Source organism: Hemicordylus capensis, chromosome 1 (assembly GCF_027244095.1).
Source record: "Hemicordylus capensis ecotype Gifberg chromosome 1, rHemCap1.1.pri, whole genome shotgun sequence".
Taxonomy (NCBI): domain Eukaryota; kingdom Metazoa; phylum Chordata; class Lepidosauria; order Squamata; family Cordylidae; genus Hemicordylus; species Hemicordylus capensis.
In genome coordinates, this window is record NC_069657.1 from 361,416,387 (window position 1) to 361,436,570 (window position 20,184).

The 20,184-nt window shown below is 43.5% G+C and overlaps 1 protein-coding gene across 10 annotated transcripts in view; it reads left to right on the forward strand.

The window, feature by feature from the left end:
* PLEKHG1 (pleckstrin homology and RhoGEF domain containing G1) overlaps nucleotides 1–20,184 on the forward strand; it is a 190,795-nt gene that overhangs the window by 156,096 nt on the left and 14,515 nt on the right. For 9 of the 10 annotated variants that reach the window (XM_053292289.1, XM_053292270.1, XM_053292321.1 and 6 more), the window contains 6 exons: nucleotides 728–814; nucleotides 10,922–10,955; nucleotides 14,161–14,256; nucleotides 14,731–14,769; nucleotides 17,264–17,286; nucleotides 18,902–19,087. In XM_053292289.1, the coding sequence (XP_053148264.1) occupies nucleotides 728–814; nucleotides 10,922–10,955; nucleotides 14,161–14,256; nucleotides 14,731–14,769; nucleotides 17,264–17,286; nucleotides 18,902–19,087 (465 nt within the window). The remainder of the gene's footprint in view (nucleotides 1–727; nucleotides 815–10,921; nucleotides 10,956–14,160; nucleotides 14,257–14,730; nucleotides 14,770–17,263; nucleotides 17,287–18,901; nucleotides 19,088–20,184) is intronic. The other variant, XM_053292342.1, reaches the window with a different exon arrangement.

Here is a 20,184-nt window from a genome sequence, read left to right on the forward strand (position 1 = left end):
TCATGGCTGAATAGTCTGGATGTTGCCCAGTGATCAGCACTCAATTTCTAGATTTTGTGCAGAAAACTAAGTTTCTTATATCATGTGATCTGTTCCTGTCCTTTCATTTTCCTCTTCTGGATAGAAATGCATTATCAAAATAATGCAATCATATAGCAGGACCTGAAGCAATATTTGTGACACTACACTTTATTGTAGCGAAAGCACATCAGGTTGGATTGCTTACTCAGAAGTAATTTTTGTTCTGCTCTAACCACTTACATACAAATAACAGTTTGGAAGCAGAAGGGACAAGGAAAGAACTTGCCCAGCAGGGAACTAGATCATGCAAACATACCCTTCCTTGAAACATTATTGGGACACTCTGTATTCAGATTTGCTGGCCAATCATTTTCATCCTGTGTATTAATTTAACTTGGTAGACTTCTATTAAATTATCTTTGAGCAATCTTCAGGGCTTTTTTGAGGATGGAAAGGCATCGCAGGAATTAAAAAATACACAGAATATTTTAAAAAATACATGTAATCTTCTGGTGACAATAGGGGGCTTAGTGGAATCAAGAGACTTCTGATCTTGCTTAGGAGAAGCTCTGTCTCTTCAGTTGGGAGCTAGGTTCCCCTTGACACTGACTCAACCAGATGGCTTTCAGGTTTTGCTGTCCATTATTCTCTACTTTCATCTCATCTTTTTCTGTAACTATTTTGCATTTTTGTTATGTTGCAACAGGCTAAATCACAGCAAGATAAGCGCCTTTGGATTCTTCACTTAAAGAGATTAATTCTAGAAAACCACCCTGCCAAAATCCCTGCAAAGGTAAAATACAAATAACTCCCTTCTAAGAGTGTTAAAAATGTTTATTTATTTCAAAGTATTTGTCTCACTTTTCTATTCCAGAAAAATACTCAAAGTACCTAAGCAAAATAAAAAAATAAAAAAATTACTATTCTTAAATCAAGCTATGAGAATGTCAGATACAGGCTAGGTCTGTCCCTGCCCTGCATCTTACATCCTTATAGCTTTCTTTATGCCTCTAGTTCAAGATCAGTTCCTGGCAGGAGAGGAGAATGTATGGCAACCTAGGTGCAAGCAGAAGCAAAATCTATGAAACTGGGCCAGATGTCTAAAGTGAGAGTAGTGGTGTATGACTTTCATACAGTATATGAAGAAAGTATGAAGCACAGCAGGATGACACAGGGCAGGCAGAAAGTCATGCATAAGTCAGTATGGAGGGTGAGCAGGAAGGAAAGTTGTTAAGGATGATTGGAGACAGCAGGAACTTGGAAGCAATGTAGGCATGCTAGGAAACAGTTGCACCAAGCACATGGACCACCTACCTGGGTGATGATGAATTGGTGATACTACAGCAAGATGTGCAGTCTGGATGGTCCTGTGTTGTCATCTGACCCACCTTTTGGAGGGGCCTGTTCTACAGTGGTTTTCTGCTGGTCTGTTTCGCCTGTGACTTTCTTCCCTGACCACAGAAAACCTTCAGGGCTTTTGACTGAAGACTGCACAGAATTACTTGCCTTACTAGTGTAAGTTTGTACAATCTCATCTCCAGTTTTGTGCTATTGCAGTTACTCTGGTATAATGTTATGAGACGCCTCAGACCTGGGGGTGGGGGTGGGACTCTAAAGGTTTCAGGTGGAATTTGCTTTGGTACAATTTATATCTTTGTGCAGAAGTAGGTGATCTGGTTCGAGATCCGTCGATGCCCATAAGAATGGGTTCTGCGCCTGCGCAGGAACCACACGGTAGCCATGCCTGAGCTCGTCGAAGCGTCTAAGCCACGCCCCACGCTGCTGCGTGCTATTTAAGGCGCGGCTAAGGCGCGTAGTCCCTCAGTTCTTTTCCGACCGCCTTGTGTCTTGGACCTGCGGTCTGTGCCTCTTCGTCGTACATAGTACCTCTTTCGTTCATCCTATCTATCCTCTTGACCACGGACTGGAATTTTGGACTTCGTTGGCTCTGACTACGGAACGGCATACGGTGATTCTCTGGCTTTGACTCGGACTGTTTTCTTGGTGACTTCTGGTGAGCGGACGCGGAACGGCTTTGACCACTGACTATGGCTGACGGAAAGAAATCGTTTAAATGGTGCGAGGGTTGCAGGGCTAAGTTGCCTTCTAAAGACCTCCACGACCTCTGCCTTTTGTGCCTTGGTGAGGAGCATAACGTCTCCTCCTGTAAAATCTGTCTGTCCTTTTCAAAACAGACACGAAAGAATCGGGCTCTTCGCCTTCGTGCGGCAATCTATGATAATGTTCTGAGCCCTTCTACACCTGGCACACCTCGACCTTCGACGTCTACCGCGCGTGCCACTCCGACACCGAAAACGCCGAAACTCTCATCGACGTCGACTGCGCGTAAACCTTCTGATGCGGTTCCCGCCAAAACTGTGTCGATGTCGAAAAGCCCCTCGACATCAGAGAAAGGCTCGGTGTCGGTACGGTCTTCATCGAAGAATTCCTCTTTCACCTCGAAGTCCTCCCGTCACTCTAAAGAACGTGACAAGGCTTCCAAACATCGACGCGAAGATGTCTCCACTCCGAGTGGTTCTAAACGTCAGAGAACCCGGGAGAGCCCACGGGGCCATACGCCGTCTCCCTCCTCGGCTCAACCATTGATACCGGTTAGTACGCCGAGACCTTTGACATCGACATCGACCGACTCCTCGACGCATACGATGGTCCCACAGGTATTGCCGACTCCCTCGGCATCGATGGTCATCGATATTGATGCCCCGGCTCTCCAGCTTCCCATTTCGGACACGTCGACATCGATAGTAATAGACGCCGAGCGATCCGCCGAGACTGTCTCTGCACATGCATCGACCTCATGCGACGTCGAACAAGATTTGGTCCTTCCTCACTCTTCACAGCCTTCGATGCCGACAGCAAGGAGTCTTTCTCCAGCTCCTACGCCTTTGGCATCTTCTGCTTCGCCTTCGACACCACAAGCTTCGATACTTGTTCCCTCAGCATTGCACACTCCAGTCCTCTCGACTTCAACTCAAGTCACTCCTCGGTATCGAGCGCCGATACCACCGTTCCAGGTGGTCGATGCTGAAGCTGAGGAATCTTTACCAGCTGCAACCCGGTCGCTTTTATCACTTTTGGACTCGACATCGAGCGGCCGCTCGACATTCACTGGTTTCCCGTCAATTGGCTTAGATGCTCAAGAAGTGACAGCTCCTTCGTCACGACCTCCTGCTTCTTCATCCTCCAGCCGTTTACCTCAGACACCTTGGCATTCTTGTGGGTACCGCCACCCTTCATTGGGAGTCTCTTCTCCAGCTGGTCCTTATAGAGATGAGACGAACCTGCCCTGGAGACCGGTTACACCTTCTCACCCCTTCACCACCTTTGGGACAGTGTCCACTCAAACACACCATTTCGCAGTGATCCACCGTGCCACACAGACGTCGTTAATCCAGTTTGCGTCTGCGTCCACACAAGCGAATCTACTGCCGCTTCTGACTACTGCTGCTACTCAAACTGCCCGTCATCGCGATGAGGGTGACCAACCGCCACCTGCCTCTCCCTCAGAACATTATGGATCTTCTGATTTCGAATCTGATCCGGAAGACGCTGGTTCTATTGTCGAACCTCCGACTGACGTGGCTCCGGTGACCTACGTTTCTCCAAACGATGAAATGAAAGCGTACCACAAGCAAATTCGGGCCATGGCCGATGCGCTGGGCTTGGATGTCCGTTCCCAGCTGGCCACTATTGATGACCCTGTGTATAATTTCATGTTGAAAATACAATCAACTGCTCCAGTAGCCCTACCAATGTTACCTGTAATTACAAGGGCGGCTAAATGTGCTTGGGATGTACTCCATACCTCTACCCCGACCTCAAAAAAACTAGAAAACCTCTACAGAATTCAGGACAAAGATAACGGCTATCTCCTTAAACACCCGGCACCTAATTCATTGGTGATCGATTGCGCAGCGGCATCTAAATCTGGCAAGAGATTCACTGTGCCTCCAGACAGAGAGGGCAGGAAACTTGACTTACTAGGAAGAAAGATATATTCGACTTCCTGCCTTTCCATCAAGGTGGCAAATTATGCAGCATGCACTGCTAAATATTCGCACGGCCTGTGGGAAGATTTAGAAAATGATATGGACTGCCTCTCCTTTGAAGACTTTAAGAAGAAGTTCCGCCAAACCCTGGAGAACTCCGGAGACTTAACGCGCAGACAGCTCAGTATTGCCAAACATTTGGCTGAGAGTGAGTCGCGAGCAATGACTGCAGCAATAACATTAAGAAGACATGCTTGGCTGAGATCTACCAGCCTCCAGATGGACATGAGAGAAAAGATAGAAGGCTTGCCCTTCGACGGCACTGGTCTCTTCAGTGAAACAACTGATTCTACGATGGAGCAGCTTAAAAAATCTAAATTCACTGCAAAAACCTTTGCCTCTCATCCTTCTACCTCTACCTCTACGTCGTCCTCTTCATACCGGAACAACTACGGTAGATTCCGATCTTCTTACAAACCTCAAGATAGACGTGACTTTAGGAAGCCCTACTCCTCTTACCAACGCCGCCAGTTCTATCAGAGAAAGAAGACTCCTCAATCCCAGCGACCGAAGACGCAAGATGCCCAAAAGCGTCTTTGAAATTTTGGTTCGCCCATTGACACCTGCCCGCCTCCTCTCTCCGCATATCCCCCCTTTCCCGCCAGCAGGGGCACCTCCATCTGCCTTGACGGATCTCTCCATCCTTCCGTTCCAGCCCTTAATCAGGCTGGCAGGCCATGCCCCTGCGTGGCACCATATAACATCGGACCGGTGGGTCCTAAAAATAGTATCCTCTGGCTATGCGATCGAATTCAGCACTCTTCCACGTTTTACGGGGATGAAACTCACTCCGGCCTCGGAGCCGCTGCTTCAGGAAGTGAGGGAGCTTCTGGAGAAAGGGGCTATCGCCCCGGTGTCATGGGCAGACAGGCAAGGGGGGTTCTATTCAACATACTTTCAGATCCCGAAACGGGATGGGGGTCTCCGCCCCATCATGGACCTCCGACGCCTGAACAAATTTATCCACACCAAAAAGTTCCGTATGATGACGTTGCAACAGATCCTCCCGCTGCTTCAGGGGGAAAAGTGGCTTGCGACGTTGGATCTCAAGGACGCCTATTTTCATATCAATATACGTCCATGTCATCGCAAATACCTGCGATTCACTGTCGGCGACAGAGTGTTTCAATACAATGTATTGCCCTTCGGATTGTCCACCGCCCCAAGGGTCTTTACGAAATGTATGGCTGTGGTGATCGCACATCTAAGGACCAGGGGTGTGTCAATCTATCCGTACCTGGACGATTGGCTCCTGTCTGCAAGGGACGAAAACGAGTTAGTTTCGCACGTCCATTATGTAGTGAACCTGCTCCACGACTTGGGTATCCAAATAAATTGGAAGAAATCGCACCTGACGCCGACACCCGTACTCTCCTATATAGGAGCACTCCTAGACACGGCGCAACAAAGGGCGTTCCTCCCGGCAGACAGATTCACCTGCATCCAGAATCTTATCTTCCAAATTCAAGAACGTCCTCTACAACCGGCCAGGGTGATTCAACGCCTATTGGGTCTGATGGCATCCTGCAATACGGTGATCTTCTTTGCCAGACTCAAAATGAGGAAACTTCAGCTCTGGTTTCTTTCAGTTTTTCACCCTATCAGAGACAATCAATCGAGACGCCTTCTACTTCCATCAGAAGTCCTTCAATCACTCACCTGGTGGACAAACCACAGGAACTTACTCGAAGGAGTGCCCTTCCAGTCTCCTACCCCTTCGGTGTGGATGGCCACAGATGCCTCTCTCCAAGGGTGGGGAGCCCATTGCGGCAGCCACAAGATTCAAGGGAAATGGTCCCTCCAACGGTCCAAGCTGCACATCAATTTCCTCGAGCTTCTGGCTGTCTTCCAGGCCTTGCAGTCCTTCCTGCCAATACTTCGAGGGAAGGTTGTCCAAATCCACCTGGACAACACAACTGCTCAAGCCTATATAAATCGACAAGGAGGAACTGTCTCCCGCAGTCTGTGTGCTCTCAGTGTACAAATGTGGCACTGGTGTATTCTACACCGCATCTATCCCCTGGCTGTACATATCAAGGGTCTGGACAACACTCTGGCAGACGACCTCAGCAGGGTCTTCTTGCAGGACTGCCAGCACGAATGGGAAATCAGGACAGACGTGATAACTCCTTTCTTCAACCAGTGGATGAGGCCCTCTGTGGATCTGTTCGCTTGTTTGGAAAATGCGAAATGCGACCGCTTCTGTTCAAGAGCAGGCCACGACAATCTTTCACTGGGGGATGCCTTTCAGTTGGATTGGTCTCTGGAGACGCCATACATGTTCCCCCCGCTGCCGTTAATACCCAGGGTGGTAGCCCGCCTTCTTTCCAACCCGACCAACTGCATCCTAGTAACTCCTTGGTGGCCAAGACAACCTTGGTTTCCTCAAGTACGCAGACTGGCAAAGAACTGCTACAAGCACCTGCCTTATTATCAAGATCTCCTCACTCAGGATGGAGGTCTCGTTCTGCATCCAGACATTCAAACCCTTCATCTGACTGTATGGAGGATAATCTGTTAACTCACATTCTGCTCAATCAGCGTAAGGAATCTACGCGCCAAAACTACAAACACAAATGGAACCGTTTTAGGTCTTATGCACGCACCAAGGGATTTCTCCCTCGGCGAGCTTCAATCCGTGAAGTTCTACGATACCTTACATCTTTGAAGACCAAGGGTCTTGCTAACGTGTCCCTGAAGGTCCACTTGGCTGCCTTATCCGCATACCATCCTGGACACGATGGAAGTACGTTGTTCTCACATCCACTAAGTAAAGCCTTCCTGAAAGGCCTGTCTCGAGTATATCCTGCAGTCAAGATACCGGTAGAACCATGGAGCCTATCGTTGGTCCTGTCTTCACTGACTCAGGCTCCGTTTGAACCCATGGCCACGTCCTCCCTCAAACTACTTTCCTGGAAGACAGCCTTCCTGATTGCAGTCACATCAGCAAGACGTGTTAGTGAACTGACCGCTCTTAGAGTTGACTCGCCTTACACAGTTTTTCACCCAGACAAAGTCCGCATGCGCCTCGATCCGGCGTTTCTACCGAAAGTTGTTTCTAACTTCCACTTAAACCAGGATATCATCTTACCTACTTTCTTCAGGAACCCTTCCTCTGCCTTGGAAAAATCATTACATGCTATGGATGTGCGTCGTGCCCTCCTATACTACATGGATCGCACGAAACCCTTTAGACTTTCCTCTCGTCTATTCATATCCTATACGGGACCGAACAAAGGTTCTCCTATCTCCAGGCAAAGATTGTCCGGATGGCTAGTGGAACTCATTCTGCTAACTTATCGTCTACAGGATAAATCACCTCCTGAGGCCATTAAAGCCCACTCCATCAGGGCTCAGGCTTCCTCTGCTGCTCACCTTTCCGGGGTCTCATTTGGGGACATCTGCAAAGCTGCTACCTGGTCTTCAGAATCCCCGTTTATAAAACACTACGCCATAGACGTACGCTCTGCTGCGGAGGCTACCTTCGGGAGAAGTGTATTAAAACAGGTGTTACATTAGCCACTACTGCTCCCTCCTCCTATTGGAGCTTGCTAAACACCCATTCTTATGGGCATCGACGGATCTCGAACCAGATAAACAGGTTGCTTACCTGTAACTGATGATCTGGTAGAGATCCGTCGATATCCATAAGACCCTCCCGACCTTCCCCTCTGCAGTAGTGCTACGTCTCTGTGCGTACTGGTGTGTGGCTTCTCCTCTTCGGATCTTCTGTCCTGTGTCATGGATGAACTCACCTGATAGATGATCGTCCTCTGCGGCGGTCGTCCAAGAACTGAGGGACTACGCGCCTTAGCCGCGCCTTAAATAGCACGCAGCAGCGTGGGGCGTGGCTTAGACGCTTCGACGAGCTCAGGCATGGCTACCGTGTGGTTCCTGCGCAGGCGCAGAACCCATTCTTATGGATATCGACGGATCTCTACCAGATCATCAGTTACAGGTAAGCAACCTGTTTATTTTCTTTTTAAATTTGTGATATACAGTAATGAGGTTTACATAGGAATACAGTGGTGCATTTCAGAAGGGCTGTTGAGAATTTCTGATGCAGTTTGTTGCTTTTTATTAGGTGTGAATCAAATAAATTCACACCTTAAAGCCTTTACCCTTATATTCAGAAACATAAGTGCTATCTCAACTGTTTAAATAGTGTACTGCTTATAGGGATGCATAGTGATCCATCTTCTTTAATTTACATTTTTCTGTGGGACAGACACACAGACATGACACAGAGACTGCTTATAGGGATGCATAGTGATCCAGCTTCTTTAATTTACATATTTCTATGGGACACAAACACACCCTTACCTTGTGGAGGAAGGAGAAGAAGGGCAAGGAAAATAGGATGACATTTTTCTAATTTGCATTGATCCGGCTATGGAGATTTGTGCACTGCAGTGGCCTTCTTCTTTTTATATCACTGGCTGGATCAGGAATTGGAAAGATCTTTCATCTTGTGGGTAGGAGAAGGGTGGACCCCTAACTGAGACAGGATTTGACACCACTTCTTTTCTATGAGAGCACAATACTCCATAAATGTTGATTTTGCTCTTATTTATACTACACATATACTACTATATGTTTATGTGTGTTGTGTGAACACGTCCCCAGTACTTTGATTTTTGGATTGTAAATTGTTGAAATAGTACTTTTTCAGCACAGGACTATGGTGATCACAATGTCCAGTGCTGACCACACCAAAATTGTTGATAGACTTGCATAAGTGTGTTACATTGGGGGTTTGCTGTTAAGGGGAGGAAGTTCTAAAAATGTTGCCCCCGACCCCCTGAAGGACTATAGGGATTAATAACAATCTCCATTCTTGCCCACCTGGGCATTGTGGTCCTAGTGACACTTGTGAGTGGATGTGTTGTGGAGAACGCCCTATTTGGAATGCCATTTAACACTATCCTATATCCGTTTGCCACATTCCTATTTAAGTCTGGGTGCTATTATCTTGAGATATCTAATAATAGTAAATGTGTTTCCCTATAGCCTTATCTTCTCAGCTTGCAGTTACCTTGGGGAGAGGAGAGCTGGTCTTGGAAGAGGAGAGCTGGTCTTGTGGTAGCAAGCATGACTTGTCCCCTTAGCTAAGCAGGGTCTGCCCTGGTTGCATACAAAAGGGAGACTTGATGTGTGAGCACTGCAAGATCTTCCCCTCAGGGGATGGAGCTGCTCTGCGAAGAGCAGAAAGTTCCAAGTTCCCTCCCTGGCATCTCGAAGATAGGGCTGAGAGAGATTCCTGCCTGCAACCTTGGGGAAGCCACTGCCAGTTTGTGAAGACAATACTTAGCTAGATAGACCAATGTTGGTCTGACTCAATATATAGCAGCTTCCTATGTTCCTATGTACCTTCATAGGATCTGTGGCTAAAGAATTACATTTTTGGATCTTTATTTCCTCGGCACAGTAGGACAGGCACAGAAACAATAGTAAAACACAGAGTGAACTTAGCCTATTTAATGATCTCTTTTATTAATATAATAAAAACCTAAGACTACACCATGTTCTGTGGCACTATAAACACTCAAATATATGGTAGGCCGCAATCTACTTTGTACTCATCCATAAACTGAACACTACATTATAATGTTAAGAAATAAAACATTTGAAGTCATGGGGAGTGGAAAATACAGTAATCAAATATTTTGTGGAATTGTAATGCTGACAGGTAGTATTTCAAGGCTTTGGCTTTTACTCTTAGTCTTTTCTCAGATCTGAGTCTGTGCATGTGTGACACCTAGTGGAACAGATCTGAGCTGCATCTCTAATTGTGTTGTCTTGATTTATGTATGATAACCACGTTAAAAGGTGCCTCTTTGCCAAGTTAGGAGGGGTACAGCTACTACATGTACCACCTGTCTAGTTATTTTTATACTAATAAATGAATTGCTTTCACATTTAGAGCTAAGAACTGCTGAATACAGTAGGATCTGCACACCACCTGTGAAGTTCAGGGGCTCCTTGTGCATACAGGAGCCCTGATGCACCTGGTTGGCCACTGCATGAGGCAGAATGCTGGATTGGCTGGGCCTTTTCCCTGATCCAGCAGGGCTTCACTTATGTTTTTATGTATGCACATATGAAGCCCTTGCAAAAGCAAGCATGTCCCTGTTGATTTCAGCATTGTTTTGTTGCCTTCAAAAGTCTGTTGGTGGGAACTCCACATGAATATTTTGGACTGGAGCTATTGCAAGAGTAAGCATAGGCATCTTTAACAAGAGAGTAACAACTGTCCAAGTTAGGAAACAGACTTGTCCCTTAAAAAAAAAAAAAAATCTCCTTCCAGTCTTGCAGATATGGTGTTTGTTTAATCATTTCTGGGAGTTGAGTTCCTGAATTATTGTTTCTGCGAGCTCAAAATACAATTTCTTGATCTTAAAATCAAGACTCGGGGGAAGTAAGAGTTAATCCAAAACCACATGTTATAAAGCAAGTGTGTGGTTCCAAACTGTATGGTTGCCTTGTAGTGATAGTGCAAGGGAGAACTGGTAGGCAAGAGGGTGAGTGCTTAAGAATTGATTTAACCTAGCTTTCCTAGGTTTTGATTTTCCACTCTTGAGGCCAGAAATTTTGATGCGGGGGAGGGAGATATACCTGGGGGGCATTTGTAGGGAAAATCTCCCCACTACTACAAGTTCTTCCCTAAAGATACCTTTCACATTCATGTTCATTTGGGAAATGCAGATTTGGGGCAGGCACATTGAGAGAACCAGATGTTTTCTTGGCCAGTCGGAGATAAATGAAAATGTAATGCTACAGTTACTCATGTGTTAAAGCCTTATCATTCATACACAATTTTTGTTTTTCAGGCCAAGCAAGCAATTCTTGAAATGGATGCTATCTGTAAGTATGTTTCCTTTAAACTGTTAAGCCAATTTTGCATGTTTATTACAAAGTTGGGTTAAAAATAGATAGTATTAAGAGAAGACAGGCAGTAAATAATAGGGTCCACTAATTTTGTTAGCTGTCAGTTTTCTGCTCCTAAATCTGAATAAAGACTGGGTGGATTTTGTAGGTGCAGTTTATATAATGTTAGTGCTACAGTAAGTGAACTCATTGGCCATTAATTTACTGAGTAAGATCCTCAGGCAAATCACTATGCTTAAGCTGCATTCTCCAATATGGGGTTTGTCTGGCCTTTCTTATGAGTTATAAAGATTACTCTGGTGCTAATACTTTAAGCATTCAGGAAAAGAACAATAGTTAATAGTTGCAGTGGCAGAGCAAGCTGAACAGCAGCCCCAGCAAGCTGAATGGCAGCCTGTGTCCTGCCCCACAGGCAGCCCCATCAGTGACACCCCATGTGCATGATGTCATGTGCATGCAGGCATTCCCAGACTCCGGAGAGCCATGAGCAATCTCTCCCCATCTCATTTCCAGGCAGCATTTGCTACCTGGCAGCATTTATTTCCCTTCCTCTCCCTCCATCAAGAGAGAGGAAATGAAATAAATGCATCCAGGCAGCAAGCGTTGCCTGGAAATGAGATTGGGAGGACTGGGGCAGGCCCTCTGGCAATCGGGCCAGGCTCCCTTTGCGCATGACATCACGTGCAACAGGGCTCCATCAGCCCTTTTCATTAGCAACCCTGGTTCTTTGAACCCTGTTGCTCAAGGGTGGCTCTGCCCCTGGACAGTTGTATTGTAGCTGCCTTTGATCATTTCCTGTTTTCAGGCCCCATATCATGGGGTCTATAGTAGTGGCTGGTAACTTAGTGATTTTAAGGCATAATTCCAAAACTTGGGGGCCACAGAACCAGGCACAGGTGACACCACTGTTGCTTTTTTCTTTTTGAAAAGTGGAATACATGCAGTGAAAACTGGCAACTGTATAAATGACAGCTGCACTCAAGACAAAATAAATGAAAACGTTGCTTAACTGGATATTTAAGAATCGGGCACAGTTACTGAGAAAATCCTCTTTCAAATGGTTACCTGCCGTACTGCAGATGGTGGGGGCACCTGGAGGGCCTTCAAAGATTATCTCAGTGCATGGGCAGGCTCACAGTGGAGAAGGCAATCCTTCAGGTACTGATCCCAAACTGTGTAGGGCTTTAAAGGTGAGGACCAGCATTTTCAGTCATTTCCAGAAACAGACTAGGAGCTAGTACAGTTGTTTTTCAAGCATTGGCAAGATGTCTTTTCAGCACCTGGTCCAGATTTAGCAGACTAGCAGCTGTATTTTGGACTGACAATAGTTTCCAAACAGTCTGCAAAAGCAGCCACATCTACAGCATGCTGCAGTAGTCTAACCTGGAGTTTACCAGAGCATGGATATTACTGGTAAAGCTATCTCTGTCCAGGAGGGGTTGCTGTTGGCACATCAGCCTGCTTTTACTGACACATCTGGATCTAGGAGCATCCCCCAGATCACAAACCTGTTCCACTTCTGGGAAGTGCAACCCTATTCAGAACAGGTGGGGGTGGTGATTGTTATACTAGGTTGAGCACTTCTTCCCTGATGGTGATGCAACTGTAGCTTATCAAAAGTTGTTTCGGGACAAACCATGGCTTAAAGTAGTATTGTTAACATAATGTTAGTATTGTTAACATAATGGAATAAAAAATGTACAGTCCTATTAGAGACCGTCGTCCTAATACTGAGTTAGGTCTTAGGACCTTTGCCCCTTCTCAGATTTACAACTTAGAAATTAGGGCAAGTGCTTCTGAGTTCTAAGATGCAGCTGGATTTTTAAGACAATACTGTTTTCAGCAGCTGCTTCAAGGAGTCTTAGAAATATGTCAGTGCAAAGTAACCAAATGAAGCAAGCTGATAAGAATGTTTTTTCCGGGAATGTTGCAAGAAACTGAAGCCATTAAGCATGCCTTAGAACTCTTATATGAGAATGGAGTTGTAAAATAGGTTGTCTGCCCCTGGTTGTAACTTCTGTACACAGGCTTTATATTTACTACATTTTTGTGTTTGATCAGTTACCTTATAACTGTGCACAACACAGTAAAGTGATTGGGATTATCTACTTTCTGGGATATTAGGGCTTTTACATATTTTTTACTATATACCTAAAATCTTGTAAGCTTTCCCCTAAAAATATAAAATTTAAGAATGACATATTTTCACAAATACATGCATATTGAGCAAGTACACTTATCAAATAGCCAAGATTGGCTGCACACATTCAGTGACAAACCCAGGTTTACCTCTGTGTAATGCGTGAAATGGCCATCAGAGTGATCTGCATTTTTAACAGCTTACAACTCCTCAGAAAGACTGAGGTTTCAGCTTTGTTCATCCCTGATGTCATAGATAACCCCATCTTGCCATGGACACATGACAAAAAATCTGCTGGACACATGATACTGCTATATCGTGTGTCGCAGATATTGTTTGCTTTATTTTTGCTTCTGGTCTGTTGGCTGCAGTAAATTGATTGACAGACTGACAGACTAAGCCACCTTAGAATCAGGATTGAAGGCCAAGTTCTGGCTGCGCTGTTCCCAAGTGCAGTGCTTTACTTTTCCATATAGGAGTGAATGGTAACCACAGTGGTAACCTGCTGCATTAGGCAAATTAAACTTTTGCCCATCCTTGTGTCATCTCGTATGCTGAACAGTGTAACAGCATGTTAAATTATGGAGAGTGACCGGGATGTTGTTTTATCATTATCATTTCATATCAGCTACCAAGTTGCCTGTGTTCTTCCAAGTTGTGTAGGCAAGCTACAGCCTCTGCAAGATGGTTACATAACTAAAACTGTGCCCCTAGAATTTTAGCACCCTAGAGTGCTGCCTATTTTGCCTCTACAGTTGAGTTGACTCTAGGGAAGCAATTCACTTAACATGAGAGAAAGTCAAGAGAGTGCGCTTGGGGATGCCATTGGGAGAACTGAATCTCCAAGTGACCCTAGCCACCAAGAATCAAACCTGGTCTTATTTGTGTGGTCCCCTCCTAGGTTTTGTTTCATGGTAACACAACTGTGACACAGTTTTTAGAATTCTGTTTAGTTTGAGATAAATAAAAGGCCAGTTAAGAGGACTGCTGCTATCTTCCCTAAAAGGTTTACCTACTATTGTTTATCTGATTTCTTTGCAGACCACCCAGGATTCCATTATAGCCCAGAAGGGGAAATGAAAATACTAAGTAATCCTAAAGAAGGAATTGCTCCACAGAGGATGAGAAGGAAGTCAGGTAACAAAATATCTTTTGATATCTTATAGAGGCCTGGTTCAGATTCTCTCCGGTCTCAATACACGACCAGGGTAGGGTCATGCCGAGGGTAGGGTCAGGCTGAATTGCCCCTCTATGTGTGCTCCAAAACTGTGTTTAAACACTGTTTAATCTTGTCCAGAGATCACTGCTAAAATTGATCATAATACAACATTTGCAAATCAATTATAATTAGAATGAAATTGAAAAAGGCAATTTATGTATATTAAGATCTGAAGGAGATAAGCTTTTGCTGCTTTTGCTAGAAGGTATTTGTTAGCAATTTTCCATTGAGAGTCACCAGTCAGTCTTGCCTAGCAGGGCCATGCTGGCTGGCCGTTCAGCTGCCCACAAAAGAAGCCATCCTCTTCCCTCCTCTTTTGGGCCCCAGCAGCAGCCTGTTCTGTGCAATGATTGTCTTCCTGAAACACAGTAATCTATGCTTTTTCCTCACAGAGCCTTCTTCCAGAACCCATAAAATCATAAAGCCAAATGGTGAGTCGCACAGTATCACAATATAGAACTTCTTCAACAAACAATTGTTTTAGCACAACATGTGGCACTTTAAATGTATGGTTAAATCCATGGAATACATGTACTTGGAAAAGTTATTAAATACATTTCAGAAGAGTTAATATGCTATAGCAAAAATATGGCTACTTTAAAAAGCCAGTAGAATATTTTCGTCTCCTGATACACTTGAACTAGGGTAACTTCCCTAAAAAGACTTTTAAAAAGAAGCTCCAACTGAACTATAGTTTATATGCATATTCTTACTGTGTTGAATTTGGATTCAGTCAATATTGGGGCTATCTTTCTCACTACAAAATGTAATTGCAAATTGTGTGTGTGTGGGGCGGGTGTCATTATTACCAATGGAAATTGCTGTGAATTGCTCAGTCTTTCTTACCTTGCATGAATTTCTCTGTGTACAGAAATGTGACAGACCTACTGTGATCATTTGCATTTTATGGCCTTTTGGCCCCCCTGTTTACAAAACTTGGTCCATGTATATGTCTATTCCTGTAGCCTGCAGATATTTCTTGAAAGCTTTTGCCACAGTACATTTGTTACATGGCATGGGACTTAGTACTAAATGCAACCAGTTTTTGTAGCTTATTCTCTTCTGCAGTATATGAAGGTAATGTGGCTCTCACATTCTGCAGTTGTGAGAATGTGTGGCCATTTCCTCCCACACTGACTTCTGTTCAGTGCTGCGCATTCCCTAGTGCTGAGGGGAGCCATTTAAGAGAAATAAAACAGTCAAGAAATACACCACAAACTAGCACTTGGTAGGGTTGAAATGAAGGCCTTGGAAAGGATATTTAGATGCCATGATGTGCCTATACCTACAAAGATTAGAATCATTCAGACAATGCTTTTTCCCGTGACACTCTGTGGATGCAAACATTGACGCTTTTGAACTTTGGTGCTGGAGAAGACTTTTGAGGATACCATGGACAGCCAGGAAAACAAACAAATGGATTATAGAACAAATCAATCCTGAATTTTCACTTGAGACACTAATGACCAGGTTCAAACTATCATACTTCGGAAACATTATGCAAAAACCCAGCTCCCTTGAGAAGTCCATAATGCTGGGGAAAGTTGAAGGAAAGAGAAGAAGAGCAGCAGCAAGGTAGATGGCCTTGATTATGACAACAATGAATTCACCACTGAGATACCTTAAAGTCCAAGTTCAAGACAGACCATTCTGGTGATAATCTATGTATGTGGTCGCTTAGAGTCGACACCAACTTGATGTCACTTAATCAATCAATCAATCAAAAGCCCTGTTGAGCCCCAGCACCATAGGAAGCTGCCTATGTCTGACTAGGCTAAGCCAAACCATTGGTTCACCTAGCTCAGCATTGTCTACACAGGAGTCTGTCCCAGCCCTACCTGGAGATGCACCTGGGACCTTCTGCATGCAAAGCTGCATCATACAAATCTAGTGTTTTCATAGGATAATTAAGTAATATCACCATTGGCCCTACTATATTCAAAAGCCTTACAAAAACAGGAAAGAGTTGATTTCTTAGAGACAATGTCTGATACACACAACATAGACACTGTCTGATGGACACTGCTGGTGACTGTAGCGGAAGCTAAAATACATTTCAGCAAGCTAGCACTCTTTAAAAAAACTGTAGGTGTTCTGCTATGGGAAAAGCCACCTTGTGTTTTTGCCTATCAAGTTAAATTGACATAGGAGAGAGAATTCATGATTTTGCAATGAAAAAGGCTGGAAAAGTAAAGCTTTAAAGTGAATTGGGTTATTTACAAAATGTTTGCAGCCATGTTGGTCCATTAGAACAACAGCAAAAATCAGAAAATCAACTGGATACATTAGGACCAACCAACGATCAACAAATTACAAGTGAGCAATGTAGAAAATAATTTCTGAATTAAATTTTTTTTTTTCATAATTCATGAGATTTTATGTAAATAGGATGGTGCAGGGAGTAGGGACCTAGTAGAAGTTTGTAATAGGCCCAAATAAACGATGCTTTGGCCCTTCACAGGTGGTATTGACTAATCAGGAGCATATTACCTCTTCCCTAAGGAAGCTGCAGCCACTTGACAAGGATTCAAGATCACACTGTAGGAGTACTCCCCCTCACTGTGTGCACATGCACACTCTTTTGATGAGCACCTTCACTCTGTTTCCCTTTAGGAGGGTATCCAAGAAGTGTGGAGATTGTGTTGTGAGGGTAGACACCTTACTACTTGCTCTATCTTTTAGCCCTTTCCTGGAAAAAGGGTGAGTTTTATGCAGGGAGGAGAAATTGTGATATCTTTTCTTTCCCCTTCCCCTTCTGCATCCAGTTTAGGTGTGCTTAATGCCCAAGTCAAATGCAATATATTCTGTTTTCTATTTAGAGCAAGTAGCATTTTAGACTTAAGCTAAACAGGTTTTTACAATGTCATAAATGCAGAGCAAAGTATTTCCACAAAATGATATAATTATTTTTTTCAATAATTTCAGAAATGGATCCAGATATGCAAAAGGTAAAATATATCAGTTTTTCTCAATGGATTGGTTGTGTTTTGTGGGGTGTTTGTGTATGTTAATTCAGATCAGGAATACTGAATAATATTGATAATGTTAGAACACTGAAGTTACAGTACTTTACTTTTTTTATACTAATTCCTATTGGTGTCTGCCACCTGGTGGCTGTCATGATCTTACTCTTGTTCCTGCTGTGGGACACAATTTTGGAATATAGAGTACTACAGTGGACATAGGATTGACTTAAAACATTTTGATACCTAAGGGAGAAAGTGCAAATGGTGCATGGTCACTCTCTTATAGACACAGACAAAACCAAATTAATGTGGCACCTAATCTGTCAAGAGTTCATCTGTGCAAGCCGTAGTTAAATGGAAGAAGCTGTGAAAAATCATAGTGGATTGGGCTTCATGGGTCAGATCTGTCAAGTCTCCCATGCTGACACCTTTAATGGCATCAAAAATTTGCCACCTATGTATATGCTCAGAAGCAGCTCACAAGATAGAAGGGTGGGCAAAGAAATCAGTGGAAAAATGGAAGAAGTGCTGTTACAACTTACTTCAAGAGCTCTCAATCATTTCATTAGACTTCATCTGTCAGACTACATTAAGTCACATGTATTTCCTATACATACACATTATCAACCTTTCAAAATTGCAGGATGACTTTTCAGATTATTTTAAAATACTGAATTTGAGCAATTACACCCATTCCTAACCTTTGATCTAGCAGAATAAAAAAGTGAGGGGTAAGGGAAACCTTGGATTGTGAAGTAGCCAAATTTTAATTTCTGCTAAAATAAATTAGCAAATCCAAAAACCGTGTGAAAAGGAGAAAAATACAGTGGAAAACTAATAAAACATAATAGAACATATTAAATTTGCTCAAAATAGATTTATAAATTCTAAGTCAACAGAGAAAAATATGTCAGTACACACCCATAAATATGGGAACCATAAATACAAAATAAATAACTATAAGCAAAGATATATATGAAAGTCTCAACAATAATACAAAAACTATATTAAAGCTATACAAAAACATAGACATAGATGAGTATTCCAGTATCCAGGGCATAAAAGTCCATAATATGGTGGAAAAATCCCTCCATATTTATGGGTATGTATTGACATTTTATATTTTTCTCTGTTGACTTAGAATTTATAAATCTATTTTGAGCAAGTTTAATATGTTCTATGATGTTTTATTAGCTTTCCACTGTATTTTTCTCCTTTTCACACGGTTTTTGGATTTGTGGTGTCTTTGTTTTTACGTGTTACCCCCTTTTTTGATCTGTGAAAATAAATCAGCAGACAAAATCAGCAAACTGTTTTGGTTAATAGATACACAAATTCACAGCTTACAAAAGAAGATCCAGTAATTAAGGAAGATGGATAGTGAAGTACTTCTGTCCAGAAATACAAATTTGGGTGAGAGAGAATGAATGAATGGTGTATGTGCTGTATCAGCTGCCTCATTTACATATCAATAAGAGATTGCTGGGGGAAACTGCTTATCTGGATGCACTTAAAGTGAAACAGCTATGACATACATCAGACAGCACAAGAACTGACTGCTAAATATAACAATAAACATGTATATCTCTTTCCCAAGCGGATCAGTATTGAAGGAGCCCTGCTCTCTCAGGCTGAAGCCCTTCTGAGTCCCAAGAAAAAGCTTTCATTGAATTTCAAAGGGCTAGGTTCCAATGAAGCAGTCTATAGCCAGAACCAAGAGGATAATCCCCTCACAGGTGTTACAGATCAGACGGACGCTGATGATGAGGAAGAGACTGAACAGGTAGTCTCTTTGTTTGGAGGTTGGAGAACATACTTAGAATGTTTGATCCTTAGAAGCGTAACTTGATTCAGTGGAGGTTATATCAAACATGTCTAACTTAAAGGATGTATAGCTAGGGAAGGTTGTTTTAGTTTTTTAAAAAAGTTATAAACAACCATGGAGAGAAAACAGGGAAGGAGTTTGCCTCAATCAAGGGAGATGTGTTGTCTTCCTGGTCCATCATCAGACTTTTCCTGTTGATCCACTTGGGAATGAATGACACTGCCAGAAGAAATCTGGAACGGATCTCAAGAGACGGAGAGGCACTGGATAGGGAAGTGAAGGATTTGGGGGCAGAAATGATGTGTTGTTCAGTCCTTTCCACAAAAGGTGAAGACACATGAATAGAAAGCACAATCCTAGAAGTAAGCAGTTGTTTACAAAGAAGGTATAAATAACTCACGAGAGATGTTACCACGGCCTATGCTATCAGCATATGAAGGACTCCTTGCAATAGAACTTGTTTGGCAGGAACCAAACCTAACCTCATCAAGGGGGCTTTAAATTGAATCCTGACAGGGAGGGAGTCAAAAGCCCAGAACCAAGTACTAAGGACTAGGATACGTATGTCGAAAGCAGAAGCAGAATTTGCCATGCCATTTCCATCCTACCATAAAGTTTTTTGGGATCACCACATGTATTTTTGTACATAAACACTATTTTTACGCCAGCTTTTTAAAAAGCATGTCCGTTAAATATATTTGGAAATCCCTCTCAATTAGGTTCAGGGGCCATCTTGCTTCCCCTTATGCATTTGAAAATCCTTCCCTAGAAAACATAAATGACATAAGCAAAATATTGCCTGTTCCAGCTCTGCTCTTTGAGACATTCTGATGTGATGTGAATATATTCACTGGCAGCAGTAAATCTCAATGCAGTAGAAGCTCCTCCCATTCATAGTGATAGCACCACAATTACTGTATTGATTGCAGATCAATCATTTATATTAATTCTCATAGACATGCCTGTGTGAGGATGCGTCCCAGCAACCCAGCGGATTGGCTGGGCAGCGGGAGCTCACGCACAGCAGGAGGCCGTTAAGTTGAGCAGCTGCGGGG